We start from the raw sequence: 17,855 nt of genomic DNA, 5'->3' as shown, positions 1-17,855 counted from the left end.
CGAGGGCGTATAGTGGGCATGCGGGAGGCCGGGTGGACGTACCGCCGAATTGCTCAACACGTGGGGCGTGAGGTCTCCACAGTACATCGATGTTGTCGCCAGTGGTCGGCGGAAGGTGCACGTGCCCGTCGACCTGGGACCGGACCGCAGCGACGCACGGATGCACGCCAAGACCGTAGGATCCTACGCAGTGCCGTAGGGGACCGCACCGCCACTTCCCAGCAAATTAGGGACACTGTTGCTCCTGGGGTATCGGCGAGGACCATTCGCAACCGTCTCCATGAAGCTGGGCTACGGTCGCGCACACCGTTAGGCCGTCTTCCGCTCACGCCCCAACATCGTGCAGCCCGCCTCCAGTGGTGTCGCGACAGGCGTGAATGGAGGAACGAATGGAGACGTGTCGTCTTCAGCGATGAGAGTCGCTTCTTCCTTGGTGCCAATGATGGTCGTATGCGTGTTTGGCGCCGTGCAGGTGAGCGCCACAATCAGGACTGCATACGACCGAGGCACATAGGGCCAACACCTGGCATCATGGTGTGGGGAGCGATCTCCTACACTGGCCGTACACCACTGGTGATCGTCGAGGGGACACTGAATAGTGCACGGTACATCCAAACCGTCATCGAACCCATCGTTCTACCATTCCTAGACCGGCAAGGGAACTTGCTGTTCCAACAGGACAACGCACGTCCGCATGTATCCCGTGCCACCCAACGTGCTCTAGAAGGTGTAAGTCAACTACCCTGGCCAGCAAGATCTCCGGATCTGTCCCCCATTGAGCATGTTTGGGACTGGATGAAGCGTCGTCTCACGCGGTCTGCACGTCCAGCACGAACGCTGGTCCAACTGAGGCGCCAGGTGGAAATGGCATGGCAAGCCGTTCCACAGGACTACATCCAGCATCTCTACGGTCGTCTCCATGGGAGAATAGCAGTCTGCATTGCTGCGAAAGGTGGATATACACTGTACTAGTGCCGACATTGTGCATGCTCTGTTGCCTGTGTCTATGTGCCTGTGGTTCTGTCAGTGTGATCATGTGATGTATCTGACCCCAGGAATGTGTCAATAAAGTTTCCCCTTCCTGGGACAATGAATTCACGGTGTTCTTATTTCAATTTCCAGGAGTGTACTTTCAGAAACGACTTCCTGACTCTTAAATCAATACTTGATGTTAACAAATTTCTCTTCTTCAGAAACGCTTTCCTTGCCATTGGCAGTCTACATTTTATATCATCTCTACTTCGACCAAATAGCAAAATTCCTTTACTACTTTAAGTGTCCCATTTCCCAATTTAATTCCCTCAGCATCACCCGGCGTAATTCGACTGCATTCCATTATCCTCGTTTTGCTTTTGCTGATGTTCATCTTATATCCTCCTTTCAAGACACTGTCCATTCCGTTCAACTGCTCTTCCAAGTCCTTTGCTGTCTCTGACAGAATTACAATGTCATCGGCGAACCTCAAAGTTTTTATTTCTTCTCCATGGATTTTAATACCTACTCCGAATTTTTCTTTTGTTTCCTTTACTGCTTGCTCAATATACAGATTGAATAACATCGGGGAGGGGCTACAACCCTGTCTGACTCCCTTCCCAACCACTGCTTCCCTTTCATGCCCCTCAACTCTTATAACTGCCATCTGGTTTCTGTACAAATTGTAAATAGCCTTTCGAGTTACGTATATATTGCCCTAAGTTCAACTGGTTCAAATGTCTCTAAGCACTAAGGGACATAACATCGGAGCTCATCAGTCTCCTTATTGCCCTAAGTCTGATTTTAAGAATATTTTGAAGAACTTCTACCCTTTCATAAAGTTTTCAGGAAGTGCAATAAATTAAAAAAGCACAGAACATGGCACAGCCGGCCACTGTGACCGAGCGGTTCTAGGCGCTTCAGTCCGGAACCTCGCTACTGCTACGGTCGCAGGTTCGAATCCTGCCCTGGGCATGGATGTGTGTGGAGTCCTTAGGTTAGTTAGGTTTAAGTAGTTCTAAATCTAGAGGACTGATGACTTCACATGTTAATTCCCATAATGCTTAAAGCCATTTGAACCATTTTTTTGACATGGCACATGAGCTGCTGATATGTGTATCGATAAAAGAAGATCGAAATAGTAGTGTACCCCGATAAGTGGAATTTCCATAGCAACTATATAGTCATTCCCACCCCATAATCTCCTGCATCATGCTCTCAGATGGAATATCATTGATTAAAGGTGACAAATAAGAGCTCCAACCTGAAAGAGTACTATTGTTTCTTTACAAATTTTGTGGAAGTTATATACAGTGTATTTCAGTCTATATCTCAAAATTTTCCGGAAAATAATTTTTATCTGGCCAAAAATTGTTGTATCATTTATCTAGAGCAACTCAGGCAAAGAAAATAAAATTTCAGTTAATCTTTCCTACTGCAAACCGTTCATAACGCGAGTTCCACGTCCTTCATAACCTTTCATAAAGTTTTCAGGAAGTGCAATAAATTAAAAAAGCACAGAACATGGCACAGCCGGCCACTGTGACCGAGCGGTTCTAGGCGCTTCAGTCCGGAACCTCAGTGTCTCAGCAGCTAAGATTCTCCAATTACATTCTAAAACGGCAGGCTTGAAATCCCTATTTACTCAACCTAATATAAGTTTCAGGTGGTTCCTCTAACTCAGTTGCCTGAAAATCGCGTTGGCTGCGTGATCAAAGTCGCGCCTGGTCCTTTTTTCCAGCCGGAACGCTTACTACTCCGTCTCTAATACTCACCAGTATACCTTCCAGTCAAGTGGTTTTGGCACCTTAGTACATAAATAGCGCTTTTTCAACTCGGGAGTCAGTCACCGACTCGCTTTCATTTAGGGTGGAAAGGTCCCATCCGAAATATCGGAAGAGCAAATAATTGGATCATGGATGCATGCCAGAAAAGTTACTATTTTTGGTACATATTTTTACACTTCCACTTGGGATTCATTAAGACCATTCATTCTGGGTGTTGCCGTTTGCACAAATGTTAATTCAGATTACAAAGCTATTAAGCCTGCCTATCCATAAAGTTATCACTCTACGTATTTGATATTCATATAGCAAGTAACAATGGTTTCAAGCATCTAGTATAAACTGGGGGTATAACTGGTATATTACTTTTCTTTTCAGACAATCAAGAACCACCTGGTGGACAAGATGATGGCATCAGAAGCCTTCAAGCCCGATTTGTTCTACGACGTCCCAACGCGGCAGGATGTTGTAGATGTCGTAAAGAAGAATGGAAAGCTTAAGGTAAGAAACACATACAGCTCTGCATCCTATAATGGACATCCTTAAACTCACACAGCATTACGTAAAATAATGAAAGAACATTACAGCTTCAAACATGTCACATTTTAAGTACTAGAGGTCAAGAAAAGATACAACATAGTCTAAAATTCACGACACAGGTCTCTCTCGAAGTACTATAGGCTTTAACGTGAAAAGTGAATTCGAATTTGTGCTGCGGCCAGGACTCGAACGCGGGTCTTCTTACTTTTAGTAGGCAATTATGCTGACCATTACACAACCGCAGTATTATGATCAACAGAGCTGCACGAACGACCCAAGTCAAAAACCCTCCCCACCACCAAGTCCAATTCACATCTCCCCTTGTTGTTGTTGTTGTTGTTGTTGTTGTGGTCTTCAGTCCTGAGACTGGTTTGATGCAGCTCTCCATGCTACTCTATCCTGTGCAAGCTTCTTCATCTCCCAGTACCCACTGCAACCTACATCCTTCTGTATCTCTTTAGTGTATTCATCTCTTGGTCTCACTCTATGATTTTTACCCTCCACGCTGCCCTCCAATACCAAATTGGTGATCCCTTGATGCCTCAGAACATGTCCTACCAACCGATCCCTTCTTCTAGTTAAGTTGTGCCACAAACTTCTCTTCTCCCCAATCCTATTTAATACCTCCTCGTTAGTTATATGATCTACCCATCTAATCTTCAGCATTCTTCTGTAGCACCACATTTCGGAAGCTTCTACTCTTTTCTTGTCCAAACTAGTTATCGTCCATGTTTCACTTCCATACATGGCTACACTCCATACAAACGCTTTCAGAAACTACTTCCTGACACTTAAATCAACACTCGATGTTAACAAATTTCTCTTCTTCAGAAATGCTTTCCTTGCCATTGCCAATCTACATTTTATATCCTCTCTACTTCGACCATCATCATTTACTTTGCTCCCCAAATAGCAAAACTCCTTTACTACTCTAAGTGTCTCATTTCCTAATCTAATTCCTTCAGCATCACCCGACTTAATTCGACTACATTCCATTATCCTCGTTTTGCTTTTGTTGATGTTCATCTTATATCCTCCTTTCAACACACTATCCATTCCGTTCAAGTGCTCTTCTAAGTCCTTTGCTGTCTCTGACAGAATTACAATGTCATCGGAGAACCTCAAAGTTTTTATTTCTTCTCCATGGATTTTAATTTACTCCGAATTTTTCTTTTGTTTCCTCCACTGCTTGCTCAATATACGGATTGAATAACATCGGGGAGAGGCTACAACCCTGTCTCACTAACTTCCCAACCACTGCTTCCCTCTTCCCTTTCATGTCCCTCGACTCTTATAACTGCCATCTGGTTTTGTGTACAAATTGTAAATAGCCTTTCGCTCCCTGTATTTTACCCCTGCCACCTTCAGAATTTGAAAGAGTGTATTCCAGTCAACATTACCAAAAGCTTTCTCTAAGTCTAAAAATGCTAGAAAAGTAGGTTTGCCTTTCCTTAATCTAGCTTCTAAGATAATCTTAGGGTCAGTATTGCCTCACGTGTTCCAATATTACTACGAAATCCAAACTGATCTTCCCTGAAGTCGGCTTCCACCAGTTTTTCCATTCGTCTGTGAAGAATTCGCGTTGGTATTTTGCATCCGTGACTTATTAAACTGATATTTCGGTAATTTTCACATCTGTCAGCACCTGCTTTCTTTGTGATTGGAATTATTATATTCTTCTTGAAGTCTGAGGGTATTTCGCCTGTCTCATACATCTTGCTCACCAAATGGTAGAGTTTTGTCAGGACTGGCTCTCCCAAGGCCGTCAGTAGTTCTGATGGAATGTTGTCGACTCCCGGGGCTTTGTTTCTACCCAGGTCTTTCAGTGCTCTATCAAACTCTCCACGCAGTATCGTATCTCCCATTTCATCTTCATTTACATCCACTTCCATTTCCATAATATTGTCCTCAAGTACATTGCCCTTGTGTAGATCCTTCCACCTTTCTGCTTTCCCTTCTTTGCTTAGAACTGGGTTCCATCTGAGCTCTTGATATTCATACAAGTGGTTCTCTTTTCTCTAAAGGTCTCTTTAAATTTCCTGTAGGCAGTATCTATCTTACCCCTAGTGAGATAAGCCTCTACATCCTTACATTTGTCCTCTAGCCATCCCTGCTTAGCCATTTTGCACTTCCTGTCAATCTCATTTTTGAGACGTTTGTATTCCTTTTTGCCTGCTTCATTTACAGCATTTTTATATTTTCTCCTTTCATCAATTAAATTCAATATTTCTTCCGTTACCCAAGGATTTCTACCAGCCCTCGTCTTTTTACCTAGTTGATCCTCTGCTGCCTTCACTACTTCATCTCTCAAAGCTACCCATTCTTCTTCTACTGTATTTATTTCCCCAATTCCTGTCAATTGTTCGCTTATGCTCTCCCTGAAACTCTGTACAACCTCTGGTTTAGTCAATTTATACAGGTCCCATCTCTTTAAATTCCAACCTTTTTGCAGTTTCTTCAGTTTTAATCTACAGTTCATAACCAATAGATTGTGGTCTGAGTCCACATCTGCCCCTGGAAATGTCTTACAATTTAAAACCTGGCTCCTAAATCTCTGTCTTACCATTACGTAATCTATCTGAAACCTGTCAGTATCTCCAGGCTTCTTCCATGTATACAACCTTCTTTTATGATTCTTTAACCAAGTGTTAGCTATGATTAAGTTGTGCTCTGTGCAAAATTCTACCAGGCGGCTTCCTCTTTCATTTCTTAGCCCCAATCCATATTCACCTACTACGTTTCCTTCTCTCCCTTTTCCTACTACCGAATTCCAGTCGCCCATGACTATTAAATTTTCGTCTCCCTTCACTATCTGAATAATTTCTTTTATTTCATCATACATTTCTTCAATTTCTTCGTCATCTGCAGAGCTAGTTGGCATATAAACTTGTACTACTGTAGTAGGCGTGGGCTTCGTGTCTATCTTGGCCACAATAAGGCGTTCACTATGCTGTTTGCAGTAGTTTACCCGCACTCCTATTTTTTTATTCATTATTAAACCGATTCCTGCATTACCCCTATTTGATTTTGTATTTATAACCCTGTATTCGCCTGACCAAAAGTCTTGTTCCTCCTGCCACCGAACTTCACTAATTCCCACTATATCTGACTTTAACCTATCCATTTCCTTTTTTGAGTTTTCTAACCTACCTGCTCGATTAAGGGATCTGACATTCCACGCTCCAATCCGTAGAACACCAGTTTTCTTTCTCCTGATAACGACGTCCTCCTGAGTAGTCCCCGCCCGGAGATCCGAATGGGGGACTATTTTACCTCCGGAATATTTTACCCAAGAGGACGCCATCATCATTTAACCATACAGTAAAGCTGCATGCCATCGGGAAAAATTTCGGCTGTAGTTTCCCCTTTCTTTCAGCCACTCGTAGTACCAGCACAGCAAGGCCGTTTTGGTTAGTGTTACAAGGCCAGATCAGTCAATCATCCAGGCTGTTGCCCCTGCAGTTACTGAAAAGGCTGCTGCCCCTCTTCGGGAACCACACGTTTGTCTGGCCTCTCAACAGAAACCCCTCCGTTGTGGTTGCACCTACGGTACGGCCATCTGTATCGCTGAGGCACGCAAGCCTCCCCACCAACGGCAAGGTCCATGGTTCTTGGGGGGCGGGGGGGGATCTCCCCTTATATTGTCACTATTACCAGGGCTTTCCGACATTGGAATAGCGAATAGCACCCAACATTGGACGTAATGGGTGAGCGTTATACTACATGTGATCGTATAGACCTTAAATTAAATTTAAGTTTCTAATTTATCTACTATAACGTTGGAAGCTGAAGAAGTGAATTAAAATTTGTGCTGCGGCCAGGACTCGAACGTGGTCTTCTTACTTTTAGTAGGCAAATATGCTGACCAGTACACCACCGCCTCATTATGGTCAAAGTAGCTGCACGAGCTACCCAACTAAAACCCTCCCCGCCACAAATTCCGTTTCACATCTCCCCTTATATTGTCACTATTAACAGGGCTCTCCGACATTGGAATAGCACCCCAGCATTGGACGTAATGGGGAAGTGCTATACTACGTGTGATCGTATTCAGATCTTAAATTAGTATGGAAGGATTCTTATAAATCTGATGGAATCAGAATACAAGGATCAGGTGCGCAACGATTACAGCCTTCAGTTATCAGAAATGGTTGTACGTTGGTTAGTTCTGACAGCAACCAGGCTTTTAGTGCTCGTCCATTCATTAGCATACTGAGCAGATGTTCCGTTTGGGTCTTACTATCCATGATCTAGTGGACGGCGTTGCTAGCAGAAAACATGAAGGCCTCGGAATCCTCAGAATTTGATTGCTCCGGAGTGTGATGATATGGAACAGGACCGCCCTGTTGGTTACTTACTGACTGACATCAGTCTGCCCCCTTTTTTTGTTTAATTCCCTCTCCTTAAGTGAACAGATGGGCTAGTGAGAAGCACGAGTTCTACTGAGCCATAGACTCCAAGTGCATTATTCCCGTTTGGCTCAGTTTTCTGCACAACTGGATGGAAGGCTTGCTTTTATTTCATGGGTATCATTACCCACGACGCCATGGTCCTCTAACCTCGCATTGCGCTCCTCTTAGATCTCTTGACCTCATTGCTTTCACAATTGCCTCTTGACAAGTTTTCCTCGCTCTTCCTCGTTTTCTGCGGTTCAGTAGTTTCCATAGCATATTTTTTTTAGGTAACCTGAATTCAGCCAGTCCATTGAACGTGAACATCCGATAATAATTGTTTCTGTTCGATATCAGTTGTTAATGAACTTCTACGCCCATTCGAAATCGAAACTCTTCGTTACGTATTTTCTCTCTTCTGAATATTCCCAATGGGCGTCTGAACACATTCATTTCCATGGTCTCTAACTTCTTCTGCTAATTCTGTATAATTCCTCATCTCTGTGTCTCACACAACAAGGAACCTTTAATCAGAGTTTCATAGGTAATAAACTTCTGTTTTTTTTCCTGTTTCGATGCTACAAAGGATTCTGTTTAAACAATAGGCCAGTCTTCTAACATTAATTACTGTTTTCATAATTTCTTTTTCATATTTACCAGCGGTACCAAATTCTGCTCCTAGATATGTGTAACTATTGAGAACTGCAATTACATTTGTATCGAGCTGGATGCCGGAGAGTTCTGCCCCTATTTGAAGATAATTTTTTTTCGTAGGTGTTAAGTTCCAAGTACTATCGTTCATACTCTTCCTGTGCTTTTCGAACCATATATTTTAGATTATCTTCTCCGTTGGCAGTCATGACTTCATCATCCGCAAAATAAAGTGTATACGAGCAGATTTCATCCATATCAGTAGAAAGTGCACTGAGGTTAACACACATTAAGAAGGAATAAAGTGTTCAGAAGTATGGAAATTTATTACAAGTGTTAAGTCAAACGAGGAGAATCGTACCAGTATACAATTAATATCAAGAAAACAATGGGTAGACCACTACGAGTCGTTACTGACAGAAAAAAAGGATGAATATAAAACCATTTCACAGACTGAAATATTAATCGAAGAATACTAGATAAACCTCGACGTTTCCACACTTAAGAGAACTCTACATAAATTGAAAAATGGCCGACGTATAGGTCCAGCAGGAATCCTAGGAGAATTCATCAAGTGTGGAACAAAGAAACTATTCGAAGTCTTGACCTGGTATATAAACATGTTCTTAGACGGTGCTCCTGTACCAGGTACCGACCGAAGTGGGTGGCTAGCACACTGGACTCGCATTCGGGAGGACGACGGTTCAAACCTGAGTCCAGCCATCCTGATTTAGGTTTTCTGTGATTTCTCTAAATCGCTTCAGGTAAATGCCGCGATGGGTTTTTTGAAAAGGCACGGCCGCCTTCCTTCCGCATCCTTCCCTAATCCGATGGGACCGATGATCTTGTTGTTTGGTCCTCTCCCCCGAATCAACCGACCAACGTGTACCAGGTCAGTGGAACGATGCCTGGGTGTCGTCCATTTACAAGAAAGTAAATAAACTGAATCGTGCAAATTACAGAGGGAGTTCAGTGACAAGTGCAATGAGTCGTTTGTATCGAAGGATTCTAATAAATCTGATGGAATCAGAATACAAGGATCAACAGGAAGAAGAGCAGTCAGGACTCAAAGCTCGCAGCGCTTGCACCCACAATGTGTTTCGTTTGAAACAAGTAACAGAGAGAAGTCCAAACACCGATCAAGAAACCCGTCTGATGTTTGTAGATCTTCATGAGGCATATTTTGGTAATAGACTGTCTCGAAGGTTTGCTTTTTTTGTTATTACTAAAGCTTAAATTTCGTGGAACGTCTTAATCTTCCCAACCATCTCTCATATAGCACAAAATCTTTGTCATTTACTACAAATAACAATAATTTGTAGTGGACATTGGACAATCTAAGAACGTCTAACGTTGCATCTCGTTAGTACTACGTCACGACAAGTAACCTGGCTTTCCCTGTCGTTCAACTACCACCGAAAGCCGAATAGCGGGTGGTTCGCTGCTGGTAGAAGTTCCGAGCACGTGATTCGTGACTGCCCAACTGTTTTTTGGAGGCAGCTGTATGTAGAAAAGTTATGTAGTGTGCATTAAATGTCACACTGTCGCTGACACTGACATTGACATGTTTGCATGTTTCTAGCAAACCCACCAGTCAGCGCAGTTTGTGGAAATGGACCACATGCTTGCAGATGAGAGGTCTAACGAAGAAGATATACTATGAAATTACAGACATAATCTGATGATGTCTCCTTCTGCCATATAAAGAGAGACTTGTCCTGTAATTTACGCTTGCCAGACAACACTGCCAGAGTAAGCGTGGTGCTAATCATCCAATAGTATATACTCGAAGAAATACTACTACTACTGTCTCTGGTGTTATTATATTGTTGCAAAGTTGGATGATTTCGTTACTATCATGGCTGCATACTATCAATATCACAAGTTCAGACTTGTAAAATTTATTAAAAGCAGTCATCAACCGGAAAATCAGTTTGAACAGCACGTGCTTTACTGTACATTATACAACTAGATTAACCTGCAGTCTAACGTTGAATCCGAATTACGGTACAGCTTTACATTTTTCAAATAGGCCTACTTCAAGAACTTCCGCAGGTCAAATGAGGACAAATGTAAAAATAAAATTCTGGGAACGGTCGGGAATCAATCATAATAAACGTTGTACTTACGAAATACCCAGCCTCATATCAATAATCCATCGGTTCATGATCTGGTTGTGATTCGGAACAGAGTGATTGAGGAATTTAAGTGTGTGTTCACACGTGAATGTACTGACTCAGTGGAGACAATGTTGGGAGAATACTTGGAGTTGGGAAACGTATCTGCCTGACAGACAACAAAAATATTAAATTCTGTCAAAAGAGACCTAGAATCCGTATGTCAGAGATCACTGTGGCCACGTTTAAGTGAAACAAGGCGAAGCTGCCTCACCAAATACGTAACTGCGATGAATGTACTATTTTATACCTGATTGAAAAAAAAAACGGTTGTGACGTTACCTATACTTGGGGTCGATGAAAATCAAGTCTGAACCCTCACTCAGCCACGCCACAAATACAACTTGTGGATTTCGTCGCTGTAATCTGATGAATTTAATGGCTACAGTCCATTCCAGGTTTCTGATCCCAAAGTTCACTTTTGCTCAGGTTTTGTATCTGTGTGCTATGTTAATACTCATAAGTCAAAGCTTTTCCTCATAGCAAGATATTTATTTCGTAAACGATTTACAAAAGATGTTCCCAGTAACATTGATATTCGACATGCATATGCACTATTACCAATCTACTTTTGGATGGTATTCGTATAAATTAAAAGAACTGCAGGTCTAAACGACCTCTCAGTTCACTCTGAACTGCCGGTTTGGCATCTTTCCAAAATATATTAAAGACAATCCTCTCCTCACCAGTTTAAGGGATGTGAGGTCACAAACATGAAGAATAAAAAAAGTTCATAATTAAGCTGCCTGGAGGCTAGTGTTATTTTAATTTATATTAGTATGAACTTAAGAGCGTTTTTCCTTTGCTTATTAAATTTATTTGAATGTGTATCAGTGGAGTGTCAATCATACTTGAGTCCACTATTATTTCCTCAATCTTATCTGTCATCTTAGCACAAAATAAATGAAATTTTTACGAAATTTAAAACAACTTAGAATTGATGTGTGAAGTATCTCGTCTTATTGGAATTTTCGTATTTATTTCAAAACTGATCTTAGATTGTGTGGCTCTGCAGTATTTGCGAAGTTATCGAGAACTTAATATTACTACTTATATTTTATTGATATTGATTCAGATGATGCGTTGGTTACCGTTGTAAGTCTAAAACGTTATATTCTGTCCTCCGGGATCAACTGAATGAAAGGTACTTTCCAAAACAGTTGTTTAACTGAATTTTAATAATGCGGAACAGCTCCTTTTGTTAATACGTGACGCGATTTTTAATTTAATCAATTGAACAAGTCCCCCATGAACCCAGTTATCATATTACGATATTTAGTTGCCATGGATCCTCAAAATGTGGTAGAAAAATATGGGGTGACGAATTAAACTGATTCAAACATTCGAAATATGGATTTCTTACGGGAATCCTAGAATACAGTTTCAGTTGCAGTTCCTAAAATACAGTTTCAGAGGGAGTGTGTGGTATCTATGGAATCAGGAAGGTTATGCTGTTGTTATAAATATGTCATGTATCAAATAAAGTGTAATTCATTTGATATACAATGGGGTAGGATCAAACAGTTTGTTGTTAGGTGTCGCAATCGACTTTACTTCGATAATCGATTATGAAATTGTACCATACAATGCATGTCGTAGGAGCGCTGGGAAAAGCCCACTTCGCTTAAAACCGAAGACATCACAAACCTATAGTAACCAAATGTGTTCTCCTTACTTATCATCATTCTGAAAAGGGATATACGACCACTGAATAGGACTATGCACAGACCATAGAAAAATTAAAATAAAGCAAGAGGATGTATACTGAAGCCAAAATATTATGACCGCTGCCCACTGCGATACTGAATGCGCCTGTAGACGTTGTGAGCACGTAACATGGTAAGGAAAGTATGTAAGCAGAGCAGAGATGAATGGGAAATCAATAAATAAATTTTGCCGTAACCTGATTCACTCATCCACGGCAGATTGTATGGGCAATGGGCCTGTAGCACAGAGGGAGGGAAAAAAAAAAGAAAAAAAAAGGTGAATCACTCTAGCCACCATATGGACTACAAATGGGGAAATGCACTGGCATTAGAGATTTTGGCAAGGGACAGATTGTTATGGCCCGGCGACTGAGAACGCGCATCTTGGAAACGGCGAAACTGGTCAGCTGTCCGCATGCAAGTGTATATGGAAACTGGTTGAAGGACAGTGAAACCACAAGGTGCCCACGTCGACGCCTCAGTAGAATACATGGAGGTTGAAGGCTTTTCCTCTCTTAAAAGCAGGATAGGTGACGATCTGTAGCAAATCCCACAACTGAGTACATTATTGGTGCAGGCAGACGTATTTTAGATCACACTGAACAGTGTCCATTTTGAACATGGGGCTCCGCAGCAACGATCCCTATGTGTTCGCATGGTGACTCGACGACATCGTCATTTACGATTCCTGTGGGCACGGGATTCATCGAGCTGTGACCGTGGACCGATGGAACCGTCTCGCTTGGTCCGATGAATCACGTTTCGTGTTAACGAGGTCCGCGGCCGTGTCCAGAGACGCCGTCATCCAGACAAACGGCTGGTGGAAACATGGATCGTGCTATAAACACAGGCGGGATAGGACAGTATTATACGATGAGGGACGTTCTCCTGGGCTTCCATGGGACCTGTGGTATTAATCGTAGGCATCGTGACTGCTTTTGACTATGTTACCATTATTTTAACCACCTGCATCCCTTCATGCTTGTCTTCTCCGACGGCGATAGAATCTTCCAATAGGATAACTTCCCGTGTCACAAGTCCAGAATCTTGTTACAGTGGTTTGAAGAGCATGGCCACCAAATTCACCAGATACGAACCCTATGGAGCACATCTGGGGTGCTATCGGCCGCCAGCGCTGCTGTCACAACTACCCGCCCGTAATTGAAAAAAATTGCGTGACCTGTTCGTAGACATCTGGTATCACATACCTTCGAAAATCTGCTAAGGACTTGTCGAATCCACGTCACATAGAATTCTAAAGATGTATAAGTACACTATTAAGTATAGTTTTGACTCACCAGTGTGTATTACACATGCGTTCCTGCAACTGAAACGTGCATTCATTCATTCACTAAAAAAAACCTGCAAAGGCTGCGAGCTATTGCGTAAATTTTGAACATTTGAGCATTCTGGGAGCTCCACAGAACTTGTCCGTTCCTTGTAACAAGTTATTTGTGTGAGAGACAGTCGAAAGTAGTGTGGTCACAGTTATATTGTAGTACAATGGCTCACAGGACAACATAAATGTCTTGAAAGAAATAACAAAATAGCATAATCCTGATAAACGATAAATGAAAGAAATATATTTCCTGAACAGATTATGAAGAGAGAAAATAAAAATAATCTTTACCACAGTTTAAGAAATGGTGCATGTTTCGAGCAGTAATCAAGTCTTACAAAATAGGCAATATTGGTTGACACGTTCTCATACACGTAATTTTTCTGTGGTATAAGTTACTGGTGTAGTCTTAAAATACTGTACAACTACATTTTTTGTCTGTGTAGCACAGAATCGTGTTGAACTTCATATTTCAAGTCTCAGCTGACAACATTTTCAGAGTCGGCATGTGCACTCTCTAGCCTGAAAAACTATAAGTAGTTACGTGCGTTAGCCGGCTGGAGTGGCCGAGCCGTTCTAGGTGCTTCAGTCTGGAATCGCGCGACCGCTACGGTCGTAGGTTCGAATCCTGCCTCGGGCATGGATGTGGGTGTCGTCCTTAGGTTGGTTAGGTTTAAGCAGTTCTAAGTTCTAGGGGACTGATGACCTCAGATATTAAGTCCTGTAGTGCTCAGAGCCATTTGAACCATTTTGAAGTGGCAACACTACTGTTCAAACACTATGCAATGGAATCTATTATTGTCACTTATAGCACACGTTGTTGATATACCTACCTTACCTCCGAGCAAATGGACTCGCCCATCCCACGTCACCGGCGTGCGCACAACCGAGGGAAACATAGTCACTTGTGAGCGAGCGGTCTAACATAACGGTGTCACTATGTTTTCGAAACAGGAACAACGGGCACCGTCATTGCACAGTATTACTGTTCGTTTTTGGAGCATCACCTGCAACCAGCTTTGCGAAAGAAGCGGCGACACTTTCTGGGCAACGCACCCATCATTTTGCACGACAATGCGCGGGCGCATACAGCGCAAGCTGTGGCTGCTCTGTTGGGTCGATTGGACTGGGAAGCACTGTACCATCCACCATACTCCCAGGACTCAAGTCCTTGTGACTTTGATTTGATTCCGAAGATGAAGGAACCATTTCATAGTATTCGCTTCAGAACTCTTCCAGAGATTCGACAGGCAGTAGACCGCTCCATTCGCACCATCAACAGAACAGGCTCTGCTAACAGTATACTACGCCTTCCACATCGCTGGCAACGGGTTCTACACAACGCTGGTGACTACTTTGAAGGACAGTAACAGATGCAAACATGTAACTCTTTTGTATCGGTTGTGAGTAAATAGTTGCCACTATTTAAGTACTAACCCTCGTATAATGGATATAGACCAGTAGCAAGTGTACCCATAGTCATTTGTGACGAAATTTCACAACCATTTCTTTATTCAACGCAAAACTGACACGAATGCCACTCCACAACTCCTGCCTGTATGCCCTCTAGGTCAGCTTATGTCATTTTGATTAACTGTCTCTAATCAGCTAATAGAGGTGCCCAAGATGTGCTGTGAATTGATCGATACTGATTAACAGTATGTTTTACAAATGCGCACATGTGTATGGGCACAAAAAGGCGTTTAGACGTGGGACAGGCAATGCCGCGCGCTCTATAAAACGTAATAGGTTAGAGCGCATGTAAGTTCATACAGCAATCAGTAAGAAAAATGTTGGGCTGATCACATTTATATCATTGAATGGACACGCCCTTAAATGAACTTAATTGTAAATTTACTGCTTGTACTAATTAAAATAACGGCAAAATGCGGTTCTAATCGTTGCTTCTGTGTGAGAAGAATTTAATTTCACTGGTGGACTTGTGTTTGTCCCCGAGGTTAGCTTGCTTTTGACAGTAGATGATATAGATTCATTACCATCGCTATCAACGGCAGCATTATGCAGAATTTTAGCCGCCTTTATGACTGCTACAGCATTTTGAACATCAGAACCTGTGGCTTTCAATAAAGTTCTCCACTCTGATTAGGGAATATCGAAGGAGTCTTCCACAACATCTCTTGCTGGAAAAAGTCTCTCGTTGGAAACGCTTTTTCAGCTGATAAATTTCTTGTAGGTTATGATCATTCTACGAGTGTTATTATTGGAAATGCCGGCCGAAGTGGCCGTGCGGTTAAAGGCGCTGCAGTCTGGAACCGCAAGACTGCTACGGTCGCAGGTTCGAATCCTGCCTCGGGCATGGATGTTTGTGATGTCCTTAGGTTAGTTAGGTTTAACTAGTTCTAAGTTCTAGGGGACTAATGACCTCAGCAGTTGAGTCCCATAGTGCTCAGAGCCATTTGAACCATTTGAACCATTATTGGAAATGCTTCCTGCCCAACAAACACAGGTAGCACTTTCAAATCTCACTTTGGAGGATGAAATGCCCAGGCAAAATAAGCCAATTTGATCAAATTTTTTAATGAAAAACCTCATTTTTCAGTACACCAGCATCACCGTGTTTTCCATAATCTCAAACATCAACCGCTGGAAATTTCTATCTTGCATATGTTTTTGTCAGAAGAACAACTGAAAAGCGATATTGTAATTGTAGTACTGACGTCTAGAATGGCTAAGTTTAGGAATTGTTATATGTTTTCCATCAAGGACGCTGGTTGGGCCGGCCATGGTGGCCGAGCGGTTCTAGGCGCTTCAGTCCGGAAGCGCGACTACTACGGTCGCAGGTTCGAACCCTGCCTCGGGCATGGATGTGTGTGATGTCGCGATTATTTTGAAGGCGAACAAAGCTAGTTTCATTGTATCCCTCGTTTTCCTTGTTTTAAGACAAAACTCGTGGAATTTTGTGCGCTCACTTTGTCTTACTTCCACCAATTTAAAAATATTAAACACTATGATTCAGACTGTACACTGTTACACAAAACTCTACAAGTTCTTGTAGCTTATTATTTTGTTTCTTTTTCAGGTGAACGACGCGACGATGGTGAACTGCGATATTGTGAATACGAACGGTGTGATCCACGTTATAAATGAGGTCCTGCTGCCAGAGCAATGACCGGAGTTTTGCATGACTTCGCGTCATCGTCGTAAAATTCGCCACGACAGGAAATCGTATATAATTTGCCGTATGCATCCAATAATCCCTCAGTCAAACGAGTGAAATCATTTAAATACCACAATAAAAGTTCTTTCGGGAATTTCTGCAATTGACCTATCGTATACGTCATCTAAGATCGAGACTCATCGTATGGCTGTATATGGCTGTTCCTGTTACTGTGTATTGAGTGACGTGCCCCGTTAAACATTCTGCAAGGAATTCGGAAGAACCTACAGTCGTGGAACGCAGAATGATAGCAGTAAGAAGAATACATTACGTTTTTACACTAATTCATCTCGACGACGCGTCTTTGTCAGCGCGTTTCACCGTACAACGTTTCTTGTTAGGTCACGTACCGGTACCTTTACCAGTATTTATCTCAACGGATTATTACTTTCTGGAGAAGTGACCCACGCCTCAACTTTTTTAACTTTTTTAATAACACTTAATGCGACCAACTGATTATCACAATTAACTAATTTGTCATTTGTATTTAATGCGTTGTAGTTTATAGTGGATAAATCATGTGATGACATTAAAATAAATTCCATTTGTATTTTTATTACTCTTGATACTATTTGTTTTATTAATTTTGTATTTTCTTCTTGCTACACACACACACACACACACACACACACACACACACACACACACACAAAAGCACAGAAATATTTTGCTCATTCAACTGAGATTGTCATTACAGATTTATTTGAAATCACAAACTATTTTATCGCAACACTGTGAGGTGGATGCCTGACATCCCCACAGACTGCAACAAACACCATAGCTGAAAACAAAACAGGAAGCTGAAAAGAGCTGAAAATTGGAAAATTGGTGCCACAGAACCAGGCCTGTACCAAGAAGCACAGAGCTTGAAGTTTCCAGTCATTTGTTTCTGGATACTTGTAAGCTGCATAGCCGTGTCGCTAATACATTTTACTGGCCATATTTACATGCACCCAGATGAAAGTACTATTTTTAAGTAATTTTTAAAACTTTTTATTATATACAGGGTGAACCACATAACTTGGACTCCTCGAGTGTTTCGTAAACAGTTCTAGGTGTCGAAATAAAGTTTCTGCCTAGTAGTAGCACAGAAATGGGCTTGCTATAGATCTGTTGG

The 17,855-nt window shown here is 42.1% G+C and overlaps 1 protein-coding gene across 1 annotated transcript in view; it reads left to right on the top strand.

Annotated features, from left to right (window-relative positions):
* The window catches only part of LOC126470561 (transforming growth factor-beta-induced protein ig-h3-like), a 367,429-nt gene extending 350,125 nt beyond the window's left edge, over positions 1–17,304 (top strand). Inside the window, exons 13-14 of the mRNA XM_050098498.1 lie at positions 3,135–3,257; positions 16,601–17,304. Coding sequence (XP_049954455.1) covers positions 3,135–3,257; positions 16,601–16,690 — 213 coding nt within the window. The 3' untranslated portion in view covers positions 16,691–17,304. The remainder of the gene's footprint in view (positions 1–3,134; positions 3,258–16,600) is intronic.
* The last annotated feature ends 551 nt before the right edge of the window (positions 17,305–17,855 follow it).

The sequence above is a fragment of the Schistocerca serialis genome, chromosome 3 (genome assembly GCF_023864345.2).
Source record: "Schistocerca serialis cubense isolate TAMUIC-IGC-003099 chromosome 3, iqSchSeri2.2, whole genome shotgun sequence".
NCBI lineage: Eukaryota > Metazoa > Arthropoda > Insecta > Orthoptera > Acrididae > Schistocerca > Schistocerca serialis.
The sequence above is the reverse complement of the archived record's forward strand: the minus strand, read 5'-3'. Positions and strand labels throughout refer to the sequence as shown.